The 23475-nt window shown below is 39.5% G+C and overlaps 1 protein-coding gene across 4 annotated transcripts in view; it reads left to right on the top strand.

Moving 5' to 3' along the window:
• The window catches only part of tefu (Serine/threonine-protein kinase tefu), an 844515-nt gene that overhangs the window by 749064 nt on the left and 71976 nt on the right, over positions 1-23475 (top strand). For all 4 annotated transcript variants that reach the window (XM_070083426.1, XM_070083425.1, XM_070083427.1 and 1 more), the window contains 2 exons: positions 134-260; positions 23153-23277. In XM_070083426.1, coding sequence (XP_069939527.1) covers positions 134-260; positions 23153-23277 — 252 coding nt within the window. The remainder of the gene's footprint in view (positions 1-133; positions 261-23152; positions 23278-23475) is intronic.

The following is a 23475-nucleotide window of genomic DNA, read 5'->3' as shown; positions in this document are numbered from 1 at the left end:
ATAGTATGCATTATTCCCTGTACTTACGCACTGTAGTAACTGTAATCAACATTGTGTCTGAACGTTAGCTAAGAGTTGAACTTCTGCTTCAAAAATAAAATAACTTGATTGATAAGAGTTTCCTTCTGTACAGGTTTTAGCGTATTGTGACAAAATTCGGAGCTACCATTTTGTGCCTCTATTGTACCAGCTTGTAGCAAGACTTAGCTGCCACCGAGATCAACATCTAAGTTTCTCTCAAGTCCTTGTACATTTGTTAGGTAAGTTCATCTTATATCCATGGTTAAGTCCTCTCACATCCACTAGATAAGTTTCTTATGCGGTACCTATTGTAAATTTCTCATTTATTGTACCTATGGTAAAGTCTTCTCATATGTGAGGTAAATTTACTTAAGATTTTTATAATATGGCAAAGATTGTCTAAGATGGTTTATGATATTATAATGGATTTATTTTAATGATTTCCATGGGGAAGTGGAACAAATTCTTCCTCCGTAAGCCACGCGTGTCGTAAGAGGCGACTAAAATGCCGGGAGCAAGAGGCTAGTAACTCCTTCTCTTGTATATATTACTAAATATAAAAGGAGAAACTTTCGGTTTTCTTTTTGGGCCACCCCACCTTGGTGGGATACTGCCAGTGTGTTGAAAGAAAGAATATGTTAATAAGAATTTCTTTGGCAGTGGCTTCTTTTTTAATTTAATTCAGAGAAATGAACTAGTAAATGAAATAGTAAATAGAAAGGGTACACATAAGGTGTTTCATGTAGTGGCTGGAGCTACATGATGCGTGTGTCTTCTTTGGCTAGGATGAGCTTGGTAAAAACATCTCGAATCATAAAACTTCAACAATCTTGTGTGGTGGCATTTCAGTGGGAGAAAGTGTTGTAGAGGGCATGGTAGGTCAGTTTGGTGTGCCAGGGGGTAAATCATAATGGTGGTCTAATTAAGCTATGTATAGAAAGAGGTTTGGTAAATACTTATTTTGAGAAAAAGAGGATAAATGAGTATGTGAGATACGATATTGGGCATGATTATTATGTTAAAACTAGGTGGGGAGTGGTTAGTGCATTTGTTCATTAACCCCTTGACTGTCGCAACCTCAGGTGTCTCCTAGTGTCGCAAAATTTCCCAAAAAAAAAAACATTATTTTTTCTTATGAAATGATAGAGAATCTTTTCCCGATTGTAATGACACCAAAAGAACAAAATTTGTTGGAAAACTGACGGAATTACTCTCTTGCAAAGTTAGCGACCTCAACTACAAATCGGCGATTTTGCTCAATTTGAGCCCTATTTCTGGCTAATTCCATTGTTACAGTCGACCAAACTCATAGCTATTTCTTTAGAACTCTATTTTTTCTATTGATTGAGCACAAGAAACTGCCATTTACCAATTTCAACTACCCAATAACGTGGTCAGAAATTTGCAATTTGGCCAGTTTCACAACAATTAAAAAAATATGACAATTTCAAAATAGGGTCTAGAATGAACCATGCAGGCCTTCCTGGCTCTAAAATAATATTTTCTTTGTTCATCAGTCACATCTCCAGGCCCCTCTGATATTACTCTTGCTTTCTATTTTCAATTTTTATTCAAACAAAAAATAGTAGATTTACTGTTATGCAGACTACTGCAATATTGTAATAATTGTATAAATAATGTCAACCCATTCATGACTGCATATTAGAATGGCCAGTTGGACATTTATTGGAAAATGACATCATTTGTTTACTTTTGAACATCGGCAAAAATCAAACATTTCCCCTACTTGGAGCACTATTTCAAGGTTCTTTTCATAGTAAAACCAATCAATTTGGCCAATTTCATGCAAATTAAAAAGGTGCCAAATTCAAAATAGGGTCCAGAATGAACAATGCAGACATATCTGGCAATAAAATAACATTTTCTTTGTTCATCAGTCACATCTCCAGGCCCCTCTGATATTACTCTTGTTTTCTATTTTGAATTTTAATTCACACATAAAATAGAAGATTTACTGTTATGCAGACTACTGCATTATTGTAATAATTGTATAAATAATGTCAGCTGATTTATGACTGCATATTAGAATAGCTAATTGGACACTTATTGGACAATGACATCATTTGTTTACTCTTAAACATTGGCAAAAACTGAACATTTCCGCTACTTTGAGCTCAATTTCAAGGTCCTTGTCATCGTGAAACCACTCAGAATCATCTCTGTTTCTGTAATATGTCTTTCATTCTATCAAATGAGATCAAGAAAATGAGAATACAACCATAAATACTATACAAAAATACACCTCAAATTCGGCGTTTTAATCCAAAAACAAGGTCGGAGGTTTTTTCTCATTATGCACTGCATGCTGCAGGTTTTGTTTTTATACTGCACACACTGACCACACAGACCCATTCTCTCACATGTGCGTCTACCAGCTTTCTCCCGCCTGATTTGAAGCTGCTAGAATTTTGGAGTATAAATACGTCAAAAACACTGGCTTGTAAGACGTATATATACGACCGAAACAGCCAAAGGGTTAAATGTATGAATGGGGCAAGGTGCTTTGGGATTGGTAGAGAGCATGCATAGTTTCTTTGTGTAAGAGAAAAGTGGATAAAAGAGAGTGTACGAAATAAAGGAGGATAAGTGTGTTGTGCCCTTGGTAGTAGGTTGGTAGACAGCAACCACCCAGGGAGGTACTACTGTCTTGCCAGGTGAGTGCAAAACAAAAGCCTGTAATTGTTTTACATGATGGTAGGATTGCTGGTGCCTTTTTCTGTCTTATAAACATGCAAGATTTCAAATGTGTCTTGTTACTTCTAGTTACACTTAGGTCACACTACACATACATGTACAAACATATATATACACACCCCTCTGGGTTTTCTTCTATTTTCTTACTAGTTCTTGTTCTTATTTCCTCTTATCTCCATGGGGAAGTGGAACAGAATTCTTCCTTTGTAAGCCATGCATGTCGTAAGAGTTGACTAAAATACCAGGAGCAAGGGGCTAGTAACCCCTTCTCCTGTATATATTACTTAAGTTAAAAAGAAAAACTTGTTTTTCCTTTTGGGCCACCCTGTCTCAGTGGGAAATGGCCAATTTGTTGAAAAAAAAAAAAGTGTGTTGAGTATACCAGGTTAAGTATATGGTAGGGTTGTTATTAAAAAAATTCAGGGTAAAAGTTGAGAGGAGGATCTCAAGAGAATCACGAGGTTTCAGGAAGGACAGGGGATATGTAGACCAAATATTAACACTGATGTACATAACTGAACAATAATTAGATAATGATTAGGAACTCTTCATTGCATTTATGGATTTAGAAAAGATATGTGAGTTATATGTGAGTTGTATAAAGGCAAAGGGGATAAAAGAGAGTGCAAAAATTATAGGGGGATAAGTCTGTTGAGTATACCTGGCAAAGTGTATGGTAGAGTTATTATTGAAAGAATTAAGAGTAAGACAGAGAATAGGATAGCAGATGAACAAGGAGGCTTTAGGAAAGGTAGGGGGTGTGTGGACCAGGTGTTTACAGTGAAACATATAAGTGAACAGTATTTAGATAAGGCTAAAGAGGTCTTTGTGGCATTTATGGATTTGGAAAAGGCGTATGACAGGGTGGATAGGGGGGCAATGTGGCAGATGTTGCAGGTGTATGGTGTAGGAGGTAGGTTACTGAAAGCAGTGAAGAGTTTTTACGAGGATAGTGAGGCTCAAGTTAGAGTATGTAGGAAAGAGGGAAATTATTTCCCAGTAAAAGTAGGCCTTAGACAAGGATGTGTGATGTCACCGTGGTTGTTTAATATATTTATAGATGGGGTTGTAAGAGAAGTAAATGCGAGGGTCTTGGCAAGAGGCGTGGAGTTAAAAGATAAAGAATCACACACAAAGTGGGAGTTGTCACAGTTGCTCTTTGCTGATGACACTGTGCTCTTGGGAGATTCTGAAGAGAAGTTGCAGAGATTGGTGGATGAATTTGGTAAGGTGTGCAAAAGAAGAAAATTGAAAGTGAATACAGGAAAGAGTAAGGTTATGAGGATAACAAAAAGATTAGGTGATGAAAGATTGGATATCAGATTGGAGGGAGAGAGTATGGAGGAGGTGAATGTATTCAGATATTTGGGAGTGGACGTGTCAGCGGATGGGTCTGTGAAAGATGAGGTGAATCATAGAATTGATGAGGGGAAAAGGGTGAGTGGTGCACTTAGGAGTCTGTGGAGACAAAGAACTTTGTCCTGAGAGTATAGTTTTACCAACGCTCTTATATGGGTGTGAAGCATGGGTGATGAATGTTGCAGCAAGGAGAAGGCTGGAGGCAGTGGAGATGTCATGTCTGAGAGCAATGTGTGGTGTGAATATAATGCAGAGAATTCATAGTTTGGAAGTTAGGAGGAGGTGCGGGATTACCAAAACTGTTGTCCAGAGGGCTGAGGAAGGGTTGTTGAGGTGGTTCGGACATGTGGAGAGAATGGAGCGAAACAGAATAACTTCGAGAGTGTATCAGTCTGTAGTGGAAGGAAGGTGGGGTAGGGGTCGGCCTAGGAAAGGTTGGAGGGAGGGGGTAAAGGAGGTTTTGTGTGCGAGGGGCTTGGACTTCCAGCAGGCATGCATGAGCGTGTTTGATAGGAGTGAATGGAGACAAATGGTTTTTAATACTTGACGTGCTGTTGGAGTGTGAGCAAAGTAACATTTATGAAGGGGTTCAGGGAAACCGGCAGGCCGGACTTGAGTCCTGGAGATGGGAAGTACAGTGCCTGCACTCTGAAGGAGGGGTGTCAATGTTGCAGTTTAAAAACTGTAGTGTAAAGCACCCTTCTGGCAAGACAGTGATGGAGTGAATGATGGTGAAAGTTTTTCTTTTTCGGGCCACCCTGCCTTGGTGGGAATCGGCCAGTGTGATAATAAAAAAAAAAATGCGAGTTATCAAAAAGGTCCCAGACTACCACAAGAAAAAATTTGCTGGCTTACCTAATCACATAGTTGAAGTTGTCTCCTTCAAAGTACTGTCTTTGGGAGGCTTTACACTGATCCCAGCACCTCTGATACTTCTTGAAACATAATAGAACTTTTCTCTCCTATGTCTAGCACAGCTTGTAATTCGGGATGAATCTCCTTCACAGCATTAACCCTTTGAGGGTCGAGAGACCCTCTCCCAAGCTTGTTCTCAGGGTTAAAAAATATTTGAAAAAAAAAAAGATTTTCTCTTATGAAATGATAGTTTTTATTAAGTGTTATAGGCTAAAAAAAATTTTTTTGCCATCAATACTTACCGAGGTATGAAAGCATGAACTTGACTGAAATTGAACCACTTATGGCAATATCGCCAACTGCCGGTCACCCAGTAATCTTTTAATTTGTTTTTTCTACATTTTTTCTATTATTTTTTAATATTTTTTCTTTTCAAGTGACTTTTATGGCCTGTGAGACCAATATGAGGACTATTTTGTATATATTCACCCTTTCTATACTACACAGTAACTGCACGAACACTGTTGTCATTATATTGTTTACAAAATGTGTTTACACAAATGAGCAATATAAAATGTTGTTTATTACTATTTTTCTACATTATTTTTTTTTCAACAAGTCGGCCGTCTCCCACCGAGGCAGGATGACCCAAAATGAAAGGACATCCCCAAAAAGAAAATACTTTCATCATCATTCAACACTTTCACCTCACTCATACATAATCACTGTTTTTGCAGAGGTGCTCAGAATACATCAGTTTAGAAGCATATATAAAGATATAACACATCCCTCCAAACTGCCAATATCCCAAAAGCCCTCCTTTAACCCTTTGACTGTTTTCGACGTATAAATACGTCTTACGAGCCAATGTTTCTGACGTATATATACTCAATAATTCTAGCGGCTTCAAATCAAGTGGGAGAAAGCTGGTAGGCCCACATGTGAGAGAATTTGTCTGTGTGGTCAGTGTGCACCACATAAAAAAAATCCTGCAGCACACATTGCGTAATGAGAAAAAAAAAACTCTGATCGTTTTTTTGGAATAAAACGCCGACTTTGAGGTGTATTTTCGTATAGTATTTATCGTTGTATTCGCGTTTTCATGGTCTTAGGTGATAAAATGGAAAACATATTACAGAAATAGAGATGATTTTCATTACTTTTACGATGAAAACGACCTTGAAACTGAGCTGAAAGTAGCGGAAATGTTTGATTTTTACCAATGTTCAAGAGTAAATAAATCACACCACACGACCAATACACGTCAACTGGGGAGTCTAATATTCTTTCACTAGTGCACTGATATTATTTATACCATTTTTACAAAAATGCAGTCGTCTGCATAACAGTAAATTTTGTATTTTTTTGTATGAATAAAAAATCAAAATAGAAAGCAATAATAATATAAGAGGGGCCTAGAGATGTGACTAATGAACAGAGCATATGTTATTTTAGTGCCACGAATGTCTACCTTGTTTATTCTGGACCCTATTTTGAAATTGGCATCTTTTTTATTTTGCGTGAAATTGGCCAAATTGCCAATTTCTGACCACCATATTGGGTAGTCCAAATTAGTAAATGGGAGGTTTCTTGTACTCAGCTGATAGATAAAATGGAGTTCTAAAGAAATAGCTATGAGTTTGGTCAACTGGAACAATGGAATTGGCTGAAAATAGGGCTCAAAGTCCTCTCCCCAACACCCTAGCATTTACTTCTTTTACAACCCCATCTTTTTTTTTTTTTTCAACAAACCGGCCGTATCCCAGCAAGGCAGGGTGGCCCAAAAAGAAAACCGCAAGTTTCTCTTTTTAAATTTAGTAATTTATATGGGAGAAGGGGTTACTAGCCCCTTGCTCTTGGCATTTTAGTCGCCTCTTACAACACACATGGCTTAGGGAGGAAGAATTCTCTTCCACTTCCCCATGGAGATAAGAGGAAATAAACAAGAACAAGAACTAGAAAGAAAATAGAAGAAAACCCAGAGGGGTGTATATATATATGCTTGTACATGTATGTGTACTGTGACCTAAGTGTAAGTAGAAGTAGCAAGACATACCTGAAATCTTGCATGTTTGTGAGACAGAAAAAAGGACACCAGCAATCCTACCATCACGTAAAACAATTACAGGCTTTCGTTTTACACTCACTTGGCAGGACGGTAGTACCTCCCTGGGCAGTTGCTGCCTACCAACCTACTACCTAGACAACCCCATCTATAAATATATTAAACAACGATGGTGACATTACATATCCCTATCTCAGACCTACTTTTACTGGGAAGTAATCTCCATGTTCTACACACCCTATCCTCATAAAAAAACTTTCCAGTATTTAGTAACTTACTACCTATTCCATATACAGTGGAACCCCAGTATACGATATTAATCCATTCCTGAGAGCTCATCGTATGCCAAAATTATCAGAAGGTGAATTAATTTTCCCCATAAGAAATAATGGAAATCAAATTAATCTGTGCAAGACACCCAAAAGTATGAAAAAAAAAATTTACCACATGAAATATTAAGTTTAATGCACACAAGCTGAAGAAGACATGCACAGTTAGTAGTACTCTACTAACAATAGAATACATGACACTTACCTTTAATGAAGATCTGGTGATGATTGATGGGATGGGAGGAGGGGAGAGTATCGAAGTTGTTAATGTTTAGAAGTGGAATCCCCTTCCATTAGGACTTGAGGTAGCAAGTCCTTTTCCGGGATTACTTCCCTTCTTCTTTTAATGCCACTAGGACCAGCTTGAGAGTCACTGGACCTCTGTTGCCATTCCTTTAAGATTTGTCTAATGGGCCATAACATTGTCATTGTAATAATTACCAGCATGGCTTGCAATAGCTGTGTTAGGGTGATTTTCATCCATAAAGATTTGCAGTTCAATCCACTTTGCACACATTTCCTTAATTTTTGAAGTAGGCACAATGGATTCCACAACTGGCATAGGCTTCTCAGGGTTAGCCCCAAACCCTTCAAAATCTTTCTTAACCCTTTGACTGTTGAAAGGCCCAATCCTGAAGTGTCTCCTGGTGTCGCAAAATATTCGAAAAAAAAATTACTTTTTCTTACAAAAATTTTAAGATTATTTTTCTCATTGTTTTAGTCAAAAAAAAAAAAAAATTCCCATCAGTACTTACCCAGATATAGAGGCATGAATTTACAGAAAATGAGCCCCGTATGGCAACAGCAGCGACTGCCGCTCACCCTGCAAACTTTGGTTTACTTGTATTTGACGGTTTGTTGTTTTTTTAGTATTTTATTTTTTCACTTAACTTATGTGGCCTGTGAGACCAAAGTAAGGTGCAATGTACATATATACACTCATTGTATACAACACAATAAGCACACAAACATAAAACTTGTTTACAAAAACAATACAAAAAATTGTTTATTACTATTGTTCTATAATATATATACCAATACACAGTCACCGAACACATTCCTAGAAGTTCTGCAGCTTGTGGAACTCTTTGAAACATGGTGTCATACACAATGGTGTTTTACACTCCTCACACATAAAACCAGTGTCTGTGCATTTTTGTGGAAGTTTTTTTTATGTGCAAAGACAAAACACCTCGTCTGAGCAGTTTTCTTCAAAGTATTAGCAGGCAGTTGTGTTATGTAGTTATCCTAGGTAAATGGTCGTCTGTCATCATTCCTTTCTGCATTCCTTTCCTGCATTCCTTTCCTACCTTCCTTCCTACCTTCCTGCATTCCTTTCCTACCTTCCTTCCTACCTTCCTGCATTCCTTTCCTACCTTCCTGCATTCCTTTCCTACCTTCCTGCATTCCTTTCCTACCTTCCTACATTCCTTTCCTACTTTCCTTCCTACATTCCTTCGTCTTTCCTTACTTTTTTCCTTCCTTTCATCTCGTCCTTCCTTCATTCCTGCCTTCCATTCCTCCTTCCTTCTGGTTTCTATAATATATATACACATATATAGTCACTAGATACTTTCATATAACTGCTATTATCTTCATTCAGCAAGCTTGTCTTGTGTGTGTGTGGCTTATAATTGTTTTGAGTCAGGAGTCAGCAGCTGTCAAAATGATATATTATCTCATTACTCACTCCCCCTACCGCCTGTCAAAACAATGGGGTCGGATGCTGCTTCCCCTCCATTTTATCTAATTACCTTTCTCCCTCATTCTATCTCTTTCAATCTGTCTCTCTCTTTCTATTTGTCTGTCTATCTCTGTCACAGGTACACATAAACACAAGTATACATAATGTAAATTACCAGGGATAACCCAAAAAATCCAGACAAAGTGCTATACTCTGCTTGAAGATGTGAATAAACGTGATGATGACACAGTCTTGTGGCTCTCTCTGAGACAGAGAGCTAGATGGATAGACAGGGAGCTTGACAGACAGACAAATACGCAGAAATGTTTGTGTACCAGCAAAAACAAAGTGAGGGTGATGGTCATCTAATCTTTTCTTATCAGCTGCCCCCTCCTCCACCCTCGTTTACACTCATCAAAGGTCAGCTCTTATCAGATGTTATCTCCCCTTATCTTGTCACTGTCATGGGGTGGACTTCCTTTTTTCTTGCTTCAAGGAAACATATTATTATATATTATTATTATTATTACCTATTCTTCTTCTTCTTCTTCTTCTTCTTCTTCTTCTTCTTCTTCTTCTTCTTCTTCTTCTTCTTCTTCTTCTTCTTCTTCTTCTTCTTCTTCTTCTTCTTCCTCCTCTTCCTCCTCTTCCTCCTCTTCCTCCTCTTCCTCCTCTTCTTCTTCTTCCTCCTCCTCCTCTTCTCCCTCCTCCTCCTCTTCTCCCTCCTCCTCCTCTTCTTCCTTCTCTTCCTCCTCCTCTTCTCCTTCCTCCTCCTCTTCTTCCTCCTCCTCCTCTTCTTCCTCCTCCTCTTGTTCCTCCTCCTCCTCTTGTTCCTCCTCCTCCTCTTCTTCCTTCTCCTCCTCCTCCTCCTCCTCTTCCTCCTCCTCCTCTTCCTCCTCCTCCTCCTCTTCTCCTGTTCCTCCTCTTCCTGTTCCTCCTCCTCCTCTTCCTCCTCCTCTTCCTCCTCCTCTTCCTCGTCCTCCTCCATTACCTTTGGTCTCAAACTCCTCAAAATCATGAAATTGATCTTCACTGACACTTCCATCTGTGTTAGAGCATCACTTGGGAAAAGAAGAGTCTCAGATTTGCTGGGGAGTCACATATTTCTTACCTCTAGACATGCTGAAAAAGGACGACTGAAATGGCATTCCCACAATGCACCACTGGCTCCCTGTTTTTTTTTATATGGTACACACTGACCATAGAGACCCATTCTCTCACATGTGGGCCTACCAGCTTTCTCCTGCTTGATTTGAAGCCGCTAGAATTTATGCGTATAGATACGTCAAACACGGTATCTCCTATGATGTATATATACGACTGCGACAGTCAAGGGGTTAATTTCCATACTAATTCTCACCCTTTTTACCACAGGGTTGGCACTAGAAGCTTTCTTGGGGCCCAGAAACAAGCACCAAAAACACTGTGATAATATGGAATGTACCGAATGTATGCTTAGATGCGAGCACACTGGCTGGCTTGTAAACACTGGCACTCACGTGGACGCGTCCTGGACGAATCGCGTGTGGCGGGTTTTTTAACGAGTGGCGAGGCAAAATTTTTGCGTTAAAATGTATCGGATACTGGATTTAACGTATACCAATGCCATCGAATGCTGGGGGTCCACTGTACTTGCAACATCTGCCACATTGCTCCCCTATCGACTCTATCATATGCCTTTTCTAAATCCATAAATGCAATGAAAACTTCCCTACCTTTATCTAAATACTGTTCACATATATGCTTCAATGTAAACACTTGATCTACACATCCCCTACCCACTCTGAAACCTCCTTGCTCATCCACAATCCTACATTCTGTCTTACCTCTAATTCTTTCAGTAATAACCCTGCCATACACTTTTCCTGGTATACTCAGTAAATTTGTTCCCTTATAATTTTTACAATCTCTTTTGTCCCTCTTTCCTTTATATAAAGGAATTATACATGCTTTCTGCCAATCACTAGGTACCTTCCCCTTTTTCATACATTTATTAAACAAAAAGACTAACCACTCCAACACTATATCCCCCACTGCTTGTAATATTTCTGTCATGATCCTGTCAGTTCTATGAAATGCCTCACACACTTCCCCCACACTCACATCCTGCTCTTCTTCACTCCTAAAAGATGGTATACCTCCTAGCCAGTGCATGAAATTACCACCTCCCTTTCTTCGTCGACATTTAAAAGTTCCTCAAAATATTCCCGCCATCTACCCAATACCTCCATCTCCCCATCTGCTAACTCCCCTAGGCTTTCTTAACTTGTTTAACTCACTCCAAAATTTTTCTTATTTTCATTAAAATTTCTTGACAGTGCCTCTCCCTGCTCTTCTTTTTGTACTCTCTCACCACTCTCTTCACCTTTCTTTTACTCTCCATGTACTCTGCTTTTCTTATAACACTTCTGCTTTGTAAAAACCTCTCATAAGCTACCTCTTTCTCTTTTATCACACCCTTTACATCATCATTCCACCAGTCACTCCTCTTTCCTCCTGCATCCACCCTCCTATAACCATAAACTTCTGCCCCACATTCTAATACTGCATTTTGAAAACTATTCCAACCCTCTTCAACCCCCCACTGCTCATACTTGCACTAGCCCACCTCTCTTACTTGTTGTCATTTTCCTCTTGTCCCATCTGCCTCTTACTCTAACTGTAGCTACAACTAAATAATGATCTGATATATCAGTTGCCCCTCTATAAACATGTACATCCTGGAACCTACCCATCAGCCTTTTGTCCACCAAAACATAATCTAACAAACTACTTTCATTACGTGCTATATCATACCTTGTATATTTATTTATCCTCTTTCATGAAATATGTATCACTTACTAACAAACCTCTTTCTACACATAGCTCAGTTAAAGGCTCCCCATTTTCATTTACCCCTGGCACCCCAAATTTACCTACTACTCCCTCCACAACATTTATACCCACTTTAACAGTGAAATCCCCAACCACAAGTACTCTCACACTTGGTATAAAACTCCCCACACATTCACTCAACATTTCCCAAAAAGTCTCTCCTCTACACTTCTCTCTTCTCCAGGTGCATATACACTTACTATAACTCACTTTTCACATCCAACCTTTATTTTACTCCTCATAATCCTTGAATTAATACATTTATACTCCCCCTTTTTCTGTTGAATGTTGAGGCAAAATTTTTGCGTTAAAATGCATTGAATGTCGTATTTATCGAATGTCGATGCCATCGAATGTCGGGGGTCCACTGTACATTTGTACTCCCTCTTTTCCTGCCATAGCTTGTCCTTCAACATCATTGCTATTCCTTCTTTAGCTCTAACTCTATTTGAAACCCCTGACCTAATCCCATTTATTTCTCAATAGTGACACTCTCCCACCCCCTTCAGCTTCATTTCACTTAACCCTGTCAGGGTTGGTGCCATACTAGTACGGCTTGCATGCCAGGGTTGGTGCCGCACTAGTATGCATAAATTCTAGTGCCTTCATATCTAGCGAGAGAAAGCTGGTGGGCCTACATATGAAAGAATGGGTCTATGTGGTCAGTGTGCACAGTATAAAAAAAATCCTGCAGCATACAGTGCATAATGAGAAAAAAAAACTCCGACCGTGTTTTTGGTTTAAAACAGCAACTTTGCAGTGTATTTTCGTATGCTATTTATGGTTGTATTCTAGTTTTCTTGGTCTCATTTTATAGAATGGAAGACATAGTATGGAAATTGAGATGATTTTGATTGGTTTCACAATGAAAAGTACCTTGAAATTGAGCTCAAAGTAGCAGAAATGTTCGATTTTTGCCAAAGTTCAAAGGTAAACAAATCATGCCACGTGTCCGATACATGACAACTGGTGAGTCTAATATTCTTTTACAAGTGCTCTGATATTATTTATACCATTTCTACACCATTTCTACACGAATGCAGTAGTCTGCATAACATAAATCTTCTATTTTTTGTGAGAATAAAAATTCAAAGTGGAAAGCAAAAGAAATGTAGCAGAGGCCTGGTGGTGTGAGTAATCAACAGAGGAAATGTTATTTTAGTGCCAGGAATATCTGTTCTGTTTATTCTGGATCCTATTTGGCAATTGGCATCTTTTGAAATTTGTGTGAAATTGGCAAAATTGCCAATTTCTGACCACATTATTGGTTAGTTGAAATCGGTAAATGGGTGATTTCTTGTACTCATTTGATAGACAAAATGAAGTTCTAGCAAAATAGGTATGATTTTTGTCGACTGGTACATTGGAATTGACCTATAATAAGGCTCAAAGTGGGCGAAACCGCCGATGCGTAAACATCGTCGAGACCACTAAATTTGCGAGAACATAATTCCATAAGTTTTCCATCAAATTTCATACTTTTGGTGTCATTATGATTTGGAAAAGATTCTCTATCATTTTGCAAGAAAAACTAATTTTTTTTTTCGACCCTGAGAACAAGTTTAGGAGAGGGCCTGCCAACCCTGATAGGGTTAAAGCCAGGGCATCCAGCTTCTTCTCATTCATAACATCCACAATCATCTCTTTCTTATCATTTGCAGAACATCCACGCACATTCAGACGTCCCACTTTGACAATTTTCTTCTTATTCTTTTTAGCAATTATTACAGGAAAAGGGGTTACTAGCCCATTGTTCCCGGCATTTTAGTTGACTTTTAGAACACGCATGGCTTACTGAGGAAAGATTCTTATTCCACTTCCCCATGGATATAAAAGGAATAGAAATAAAAACAAGAGCTTCTTTCTTCTTTCAACACACCGACCGTATCCCACCGAGGCAGGCTGGCCCAAAAGGAAAAACAAAAGTTTCTCTTTTTACATTTAGTAATATATACAGGAGAAGGGGTTACTAGCCCCTTGCTCCCAGCATTTTAGTCGCCTCTTACAACATGCATGGCTTACGGAGGAAGAATTCTGTTCCACTTCCCCATGGAGGTAAGAGGATACAAACAAGAACAAGAACTAGAAAGAAAATAGAAGAAAACACAGAGGGGTGTGTGTATATATATGCTTGTACAAGTATGTGTTGTGTGACCTAAGTGCAAGTAGAAGTAGCAAGACGTACCTGAAATCTTGCATGTTTATGAGACAGACAAAAGACACCAGCAATCCTACCATCATGTAAAACAATTACAGGCTTTCATTGTACACTCACTTGGCAGGACGGTAGTACCTCCCTGGGCAGTTGCTGTCTACCAACCTACTACCTAGGAAGAACAAGAACTATTAAGATAAAATCAAAGAAAACTCAGATGAGTGTGTGTACATAAATGTGTACATGTATGTGTAGTGTGACCTAAGTGTAAGTAGAAGTAGCAAGATGTACCTGTAATCTTGCATATTTATGAGACAAACAGAAGACACCAGCAATCCTACCATCATGTAAAAGAATTACAGGCTTTTGTTTTGCACTCATTATTGTGGCAAACAAAAGATACATCTCAGCCACAGTTGCCTCCTTCCACTGGTGTAGCCGTGATCTTGGTGAAAAAATTGTTTGCCATGATGTACTCGTATCTTTTGCTTTCCCTGACAATCATTTGCTTCAGGGGTTCATCAAAGAATAACTCAAAACATTCCAGTTCAGTGGCATTGTTCCCAAGTGTACAAGATGGCTGTAGTCCACTTTGACTTTCATCAAAGTAATGGGGGTTAGGAACAACATTGTCAGCGTCCTGGCAATCCCAGATGCAGTCTGCTGGTGGATATTGGATAATGACAGATGATTGTGGAGGATGTGGTTGTGGAGGTTAGGGTGGTGGGTGGGTGAGTGAGGGTGGTCTTTGTTGCAGCTGAGCTGACTCAGCGGCGTGGGTACCAGCATGGGCCACTGCTGGTGTCTCATGGCTGGCACCACCACCACCATCATCATCTGATGCATGCACATTTTTTATCCCCATTGTAACAATATCACCCTCGTTTTCACTATCTGTTTGTGTTGTATGGCCACGAGATGTACTCCTTACCCTGGGAACAGCATATGGCACACTAGCAGAGCACATGTAGCATCACTGGAGAATATTCCACTTCCCTCTCGCTACTGGAACTGTTTTCAAAAGCTTGGAGATCATATTCACTATCAGTATCATCACCACTACTCACATCTGTGTCCTGAATGTGGGAAAATACGAGTTTCCTCTTTCGTTCTGGTACAGCTGAATGTGAATAAGACGGCCCAGCACCAGATGTGGAACGTTGAAGGTCATCTGGATTTTCATCACCATTACCACTGTTATGTACATTATTCTCAGTCACAAACTCCTCAAAACCCTGGAATTCATCTTCACTTACACTTCCATCTGTATTTGAACTGTCACTTGGGAACAGAAGAGTCCCAGTTTGCCGAGGAGTGAGGAGTTTCTTACTGCGAGGCATGGTAGACAAGGTGAACTAAAATGGCATTCCCACGATGCACCACTGGCTCCCCGATTGTTTCCTACTGCAAACACTGACCTTGCAGACCCATTCTCTCACATATAGGCCTACCAGCTTTCTCCCGCTCGATTTGAAGGCGCCAGAATTTAAGTGTACAAGTACATGACTGACCCTCAAAGAGTTAAAATGCTGCATCCTGAATACCAGTTTTAGTTTTAAGAAGAGAAAGAAGTCACAGAGAGGCTAGATCTGGTGAATAGGGAGGGAGGGGAATGACTGCCATATTTTTTGGCCAGAAAATATTGGACAGACAGTGTCACCTGAGCAAGGGGCATTGTCATGGTGAATGAGCCAATCGTTGGACTCTAACAGTGCCAGATATTTCCTTCTCACGTCTTTCCTTAAATGTCTCAGAACTTCAATGTAAAAATTTTGGTTAACTATCTGCCCTGTTGAAACAAGTTCTTGAGAATGATTCCCACTTTGTCAAAAAAAAAAAAATTAAAATGTTCTTGATAGTGCTCTTGGCATACCTTTTTTGTCCTGAGAGAGTTGGGGCTTGTCCATTGTGAAGACTTGCTTGGTCTCTGGGTCTTAGATATAGATTCAGGTTTTGTTGCTATTAATGACCTTAGAAAGAATATCTGGGTTATTCTCGGCTTGTTTTTTGACATCCTGACATACATCCAAGTGATAGTTTTTCTTTAGTCAGCAAGAGGGTTACAATTTTTTCCAGCCAGTCACTTCATTTTTATTTTTTTTATTAACACATCGGCCAATTCCTCCAAGGCAGGGTGGCCTGAAAGAGGAAAACTTTCATCACCATTCACTCCATCACTGTCTTGCCAGAGGGGTGCTTTACACTAGTTTATAAAACTGCAACATTAACACCCCTTCTTCAGAGTGCAGACACTGTACTTCCCATCTCCAGAACTCAAGTCCGGCCTGCTGGTTTCCCTGAATCCCATTATAAATGTTTCTTTGCTCACACTCCAACAGCATGTCAAGTATTAAAAACCGTATGTCTCCATTCACTCCTAACAAATATGCTCATGCATGCTTGCTAAAGTCCAAGCCCCTCACACACAAAACCTTTACCCCCTCCCTCCAACCTTTCCTAGGCCAACCCCTAATCCACCTTCCGTCCACGACAGATTTATACACTTCTCTTCAGAATCTCCCAAGAGCACAGTGTCATCAGCAAAAAGCAACTGTGACAACTCCCACTTTGTGTCTTATTCTTTATCTTTTAACTTTACACCTCTTGCCCAGACCTTCGCATTCACTTCTCTTACAACCCCATCTATAAATATATTGAACAACCACAGTGACATCACACATCCTTGTCTAAGGCCTACTTTTACTGGGAAATAATCTCCCTCTCTCCTACATACTCTAACCTGAGCCTCACTATCCTCGTGAAAACATTCACTGCTTTCAGTAACCTACCTCCTATACCATACACCTGCAACATGTGCCACATTGCTTCCCTATGCACCCTGTCATATGCCTTTTCCAAATCTATAAAGGCTACAAAAACCTCTTTAGCCTTATCTAAATGCTGTTCACCTGTATGTTTTATTGTAAACATGACACTTTAAGAAATTATCTCAGCATCTACAGTGTCTTGATTACTCTTATGACAATTTTCGTGTATAGTCTTCCTCACTTTTCAATGTTGATATCTGCTTTTGACATTGATGTTTGACCAGGGTGTTCATCATCCTCACTTGACATTCATCCTGCTTTGAATCAATAAAACCATTTCAAAACAGTGTGTCTGACCCATTGCTTCATCACTAGTTGCATGCTGAGGCATTTTGTGAGGCTCACTAACCATTTTATCAAGCCTGAAAGAATTTCTCTCTCTCTCTCTCTCTCTCTCTCTCTCTCTCTCTCTCTCTCTCTCTCTCTCTCTCTCTCTCTCTCTCTCTCTCTCTCTCTCTCTCTCTCTCTCTCTCTCTCTCTCTCTTTTTTTTTTTTTTTTTTTTTTTTTTTTTTTTTTTTTTTTTTTTTTTTTTTTTTTTTTTTTTTTTTCTTTTTTTTTTTTTTTTTTTACACAGGGTTTGACAAGGTTAAGGATCCCTAGCTTTATTGACAAGCTATTTACAGGTTAAGGATTCCTAACATTATTGGCAAGCTAAGAGCTGTTACCTACATCAGCTCATTTGAAAGCATTTTTATTGTTATGAGACGTACAAGTAGGGAACAGGATGAAGTTGGAGCCATCTGTGGGCCAGCATTTTCATGTGATCAACTGATTTTATCTCGTTGACATCATTATGCTGTACGAATGTGTTCCATACTTGAGTCATCCTGGGTATCTATGATCTCAGATGGAATGATGTTCTGGAGAAGGGTACAGCCAGAGTGAAGTTGCTGCTTTCTGCCCGTCTTGTGGCATAAAAGCTTGTTTCACGCTGTCCTCGAAGTGGATCCAAGTGTGGTACTTTGACAATATTGGCCTTGTACATAACAGTAAGGCCACCCACATCCCTCCTATGTTGAAGGCTCTGCTGAAATGACAGATCTATCCAGGATGGGTCCAGGCGAGAGATGAGACGTCTTGCTCTGTTCTCTACTCTGTCAAGCAGTCGCAGATGAGAGGGGGAGCAGGCAAACCAAGAAAGTGGAGCATACTCAAGGTGTGAGCGTACTTGTGCCTCGTACAGAATCTTGCAACCCCTACTGTCAAGCAGATGCGAGACACAGCAAAGTGCTGTAAGCTTCCTGGCTGCCTTGTTTGCAAGATTTACAACATGGTTCTTCATGGTTAGTTTGGAGTCAAATATCACCCCAAGGATATCACTTCTTCTCCAGGTGCCAACACCCTCCCATTCATCCTTACTACTGCACCAGCATTACCATCATGGTGCCTAGAGACGATCATCATTTGCGTTTTCTCAGGTGCAAATGTTACTTGCCATCTATTTCTCCAAGCTGATATAGCTCTCAGCTGGTGATTGATGTAGCTTAGAGCAGCTGGCATTTCTTCTCTTGGATAAGTGAATGTCAGTGTACAGTCATCTGCATATGCATGTGATTCTGGGATGAGATGAAGAAGGTCGTTGAAGTAGACATTCCATAACAATGGTCCCAGTACGCTTCCTTGCGGAACACTTGCTGATTCCGCTCCAGTGAGAACTACACTTAGAGATCTACCATGAAGGTAATCACTGAGGAGACATAACGTAGAGCCTGCAATTCCCAGTGCTTGAAGTTTTGCTAAGAGGCCCTGGTGTCACACCCGGTCGAAAGCGCCAGCAATGTCCAGTGCTACCACACAGCTGACTTTGGATTCATCCAGTGACTGGTGTTTAATTAGACACATGTGCAACTCTTGGGTATCTTTATTGAGGAAACGTTTCGCCACACAGTGGCTTCATTAGTCCATACAAAGGAGAAACTTGAAGAACAGGAGGAGAATGAGGTCATCAGTCCCTCAACATTAGGGACCCCAGCATCAGTAATGTTGATCTACATGAGGGACCCCAGCATCAGTAATGTTGATCTACATGAGGGACCCCAGCATCAGTAATGTTGATCTACATGAGGGACCCCAGCATCAGTAATGTTGATCTACATGAGGGACCCCAGCATCAGTAATGTTGATCTTCATGAGGGACCCGGGCATCAGTAATGTTGATCTACATGAGGGACCCCAGCATCAGTAATGTTGATCTACATGAGGGACCCCAGCATCAGTAATGTTGATCTTCATGAGGGACCCGGGCATCAGTAATGTTTATCTACATGAGGGACCCCAGCATCAGTAATGTTGATCTACATGAGGGACCCCAGTGCTAGTAATGTTGATCAGCATGGTGGCCACTTAAAGTCAAAACATTAAAGAGTTTTCATGTGAATAGTGAGATGCTAGTTAGGGTATGTAGGAGAGAGAGAGAATGAGACAGAGAGAGAGAAAGAGAGAGAATGAGAATGAGAATTATTTTCCAGTTAAAGTAGGCCTTAGACAGATGTGTGTGATGGCACCATGGTTATTTAGCATTTTTTAAGATAGGGATGTAAAAGGAATAAATGCTGGGATATTGGGAAGAGGTGTAGGATTGAAAGATAGTGACTTTGGTATGGAGTGGGAGTTGTCACAGTTGCTTTTTTCTAGTGACCTAGTTGTGTTGGGAGATTCAAAAGGGAAGTTGCAAGGGTTGGTCAACAAATTTGGAAGGGTTTGTAAAAGAAGGAAATTAAATAAAAACATAGGATAGAGCAAGGTGATGAAAATTTAGGCAGTGAGAAGTTGGATATTTAATTGAAAGGAGGGAGTATGAAGGAAGTGTTTACATATTTGTGAATGGATTTGTCAGCAAATGGGGTGATGATTTGAGGTGAACCATAGAACTGATGACGAGAAAAAGGTGGGTGGCATATTGTATCATCTATTGAGACAAAGAGCTTAATCCATGTATGCAAAAAGAAGAATGAATCAGAGTAAAGTGGCACCAACAATTTTGTATGGGTGTGAATCAAGGGTTGTGAATGTTGCAGCAAGGAGGAGGCTGGAGGCAGTGGAGATATGTTTAAGGGCATATGTAGTGTGAATATTATTCAGATTTTGAGATTAGGAGGTGTGGAGTTTCCAGAAATATTATTCAGAGGGCTGAGGGGTTGTTGAGGTAACTTGGACATTCAGAGAGGATGGAGCAAAATAGGATGACTGGGAGAGCATATATATCTGGGGTGGAGGAAGGAAGGGTAGGGGTTGTCCTAGGAAAGGTTAGAGAGAGGGGGCTAAAGGAGGTTATGAGTGCTAGGGGCATGGATATCCAACAAGCTTGTGTGAGTATTTTAGACAGGAGTGGAGTCATGTGGTTTTTATGATTTGATATGTTGTAGAAATGTGAGCAAGGTAACATTTATGAAGAGATTCAGAGAAATTGGTTAGCCAGACTTGAATCCTTGAGTCAGGAAATACAATGCCTGCACTCTGAAGGAGGGGGGGCGTTGTTGCAGTTTAACCCTTTCAGGGTCCGTGCCATAGATCTACGGCTTTATGTTCAGGGTCCAAACCATAGATCTACGCCATGAACTCAGCTCACTCTGATAAGCTGTGAGTGGTAAATTTGGGCCTAGATATGAGAGAATACATCTATGTGGTATGTGTGCACACATAAAACAAATCCTGCAGCACACAGTGTATAATGAGAGAAAAAAAACTGAGACCGTGATTTTCGATTAAAACAGTGATTTTGCAGTGTTTTTCGTATGTTTTTTATAGTTGTATTTCCGATTTCTTGGTCTCATTTGATAGAATGGAAGACATATTACAGAAATAGAGATCATTTTGATTGGTGTTAGCACTGGAAATGGCTTGAAATTGAGCTCAAAGTGGCGGAAATGTTAAATTTTTGCCGATGTTCAAGAGTAAACAAACGACCTCACACGTCTAATACACGCCAGCTGGTGGGTCTAATATACATTCACAAATGTGGTGATGATATTTATACAATTATTACAATATTGCATAGCAGTAAATCTTCTATTTTTTGGTGTGAATAAAAAATCAAAATGGAATTCATTTGTAAAGCCTCAAAATGTAACTAATGAACAGAGGAAATGTTAGTTTAGTGCCAGGGATACCTACATTGTTTATTTTGGACCCTATTTTGAAATTGGAATATTTTGAACTTTGTGTTAAATTGGCCAAATTACCAATTTCTGATCACTTTATTTTGTAGTTGAAACAGTTGAATTGGTGATTTCTTGTGCGCAATCGATAGAATAGAAGTAATACTAGTGAAATAGCTAAGAATATAGTCGACTGGAATAATGTAATTGACCTAAAATGGGAGTCAAAGTCGGCAAAATCACCGATTTGTAAATATCGCTGACACATCAAAATTCGCGAGAGCATAATTTCATAAATTTTCCATCAAATTTCATACTTTTTGTTTTATTACCTTCAGAAAAAGATTCCTTACCATTTCATAAGAAAAAATAACTAAATTTTTTTTTTTAAATTCTTGGACCCTGATGTGCACTTTGAAATTTGGCCTCTGGACCCTGAGAGGGTTAAAGGGTCCTTTGAACTGTGATGTTAGCATGCTGCTATCAAGATAGTGATTAAATTAAATGAGTGATAATGAAAGTTTTCATCTTTCTTGGGTCGCCCTACTTTGGTGGGAGACGGCTGGAGTGTTAAAAAAAAAAATAAGAGCAGGTTTCAGACAGTGCCTGTGATTCTGATCAATTTCTCTGATATTAAATCTCGCATACATGAAGTTCTTGAAATGGTTTTTTTGAGGTCCAGTATATAATGCAGAAATTAGTAATTTGTGTCTTTTTGACATGTGGACTGGTGTTCCTGGATATGTTCTTCCAGTGTTCTAGAACTCTTCCCTTACATACAGTTTGTTGCTTCCACTATTTTTTTTTTTTTTTTTTTTTTGTAATGTATGTATTTCATAGTTAACTACTTCTGGAAAAGTGGAGAAGGATCCTTCCTCCATAAGCCATGTGTGTCATAAGAGGTGGCTAAAATGCTGGGAGCAATGGGCTAGTAACCCCTTCTCCTAATGACAGCAGCAGTTAGCTTTTCCATGGTTGAACGGTCCTGTTTCACAATCCTGCATTTGGCTGTTACCCATAGATTATCAATTGGGTTGAGGTCAGAAGAGTTTCCAGGCCATTTTACAATGCTTAGCCCACTCCCTTCAAAGACTGTCAGCAATTTTTGGAAGTGTGGCATGGAGCAAGATCCTGCAGGAAAATGCCTTCTCCATCAGAAAGTCTGTATCCACAATGGGAAGGGAATGCCATGATTGCCTTGTATTTGTCACTGTTCATCATTCCCTCAGCAGTAACAAGCCATCCAGGGCCTTTATCAGTAAAACTACCCCAAAACATCTTCTTAGGTGGGTGTTTTGTCGCTTCATGAATGTGTTCATTCCAAAGAGGTTCGCCTTTGCTCTGTCTGACTTCCACTGATATGTACCCATGTACTTCAAAATGCACCTCATATGACTGCATGTCTACAGCAACCATTATTTCTTCATAACAGTAGTCAATAACTGTTTCTTTACTGGCTTTCTCGCAGTTCTGTTAACTTCAAAGAGCCTTTGTCAAACAGTTAAAGAGTCAGCACTTAAACCAACTGAAGCCAAATATCCCTGTAAATCTGTGCTAGTTTTCTTTGGATCCTTCACACTATTTCTTATGATGACCTTGTAACTGTGAGGTGTTGGCTTGCATTTTCTTCCACATCTTCCTTAACACAGCACTCCACAGTGTTGTCAGCTCTCTTCAGATTCTGACCAAGAGTTGACTTTGCTAGGTAAATTTTTAGAAATCTGTCTGATATTCAAATTAGCATGTTTTCTAAGAGCTACAATACTTGCACACTTCTTAGGTTTATCATCCATCATGAATTTCAGCAGTAATCATGAACTGAAGGGGAGAACTTGGTGAAATCATTTTGGCTCATGGAGCATGCTTGCAGGGATAATAGCCTTACAGAACAGCAGCTGTTGTAGCACTGACAAGAGTCATTTGGCAACACTAAGTGCTGGATGGTTGCCAGAAATCAGTAGCAAACTCTTCTGAAAAGAAAAGAACTCAAACTACATTAAGCTGGAGATTAAGACATATTATGAGATAATAACAAAGTTTACTCCTATGTCAATTAATGTAAACACTACTGTAGTAGCCTCTGTATAGTACCAACTTATTTCTCTTATTATTGTTGTGTCCATTGTAACGATCTAAAGTAGTTTTCACAATGTCAGTCTAACTTTGCAGAGAGAGTGTGCCTGGAACATCCTCATCACAGCTTGCCTGTCATCATTGCGTTAACCCACGCCCATGCTGATGATGACATTCTCAAGACCAGTAGTAAGAAGCAGCGATGTGAAGTCATTGAAGAGGTGAGTGAATGAGTCTTTAACTACACCTGCATCTTCTTAATATTCTTGTTAGTCTTCAGTGAATATTTTAACGTTGTTTAAAAATTGAGTTGCATATATTTTTGTGTTTGTTGTTGTGTTGTATGATTAACTTTGAGCTTTTATCTCTGTTTAGCAAAACTAATTTTTTGTAAGCCTTGGGGATTTATTTCTAATTGA

Source organism: Cherax quadricarinatus, chromosome 9 (genome assembly GCF_038502225.1).
Source record: "Cherax quadricarinatus isolate ZL_2023a chromosome 9, ASM3850222v1, whole genome shotgun sequence".
NCBI classification, from domain to species: Eukaryota; Metazoa; Arthropoda; class Malacostraca; order Decapoda; family Parastacidae; genus Cherax; species Cherax quadricarinatus.
This window is presented reverse-complemented; position numbering and strand designations above follow the sequence as displayed.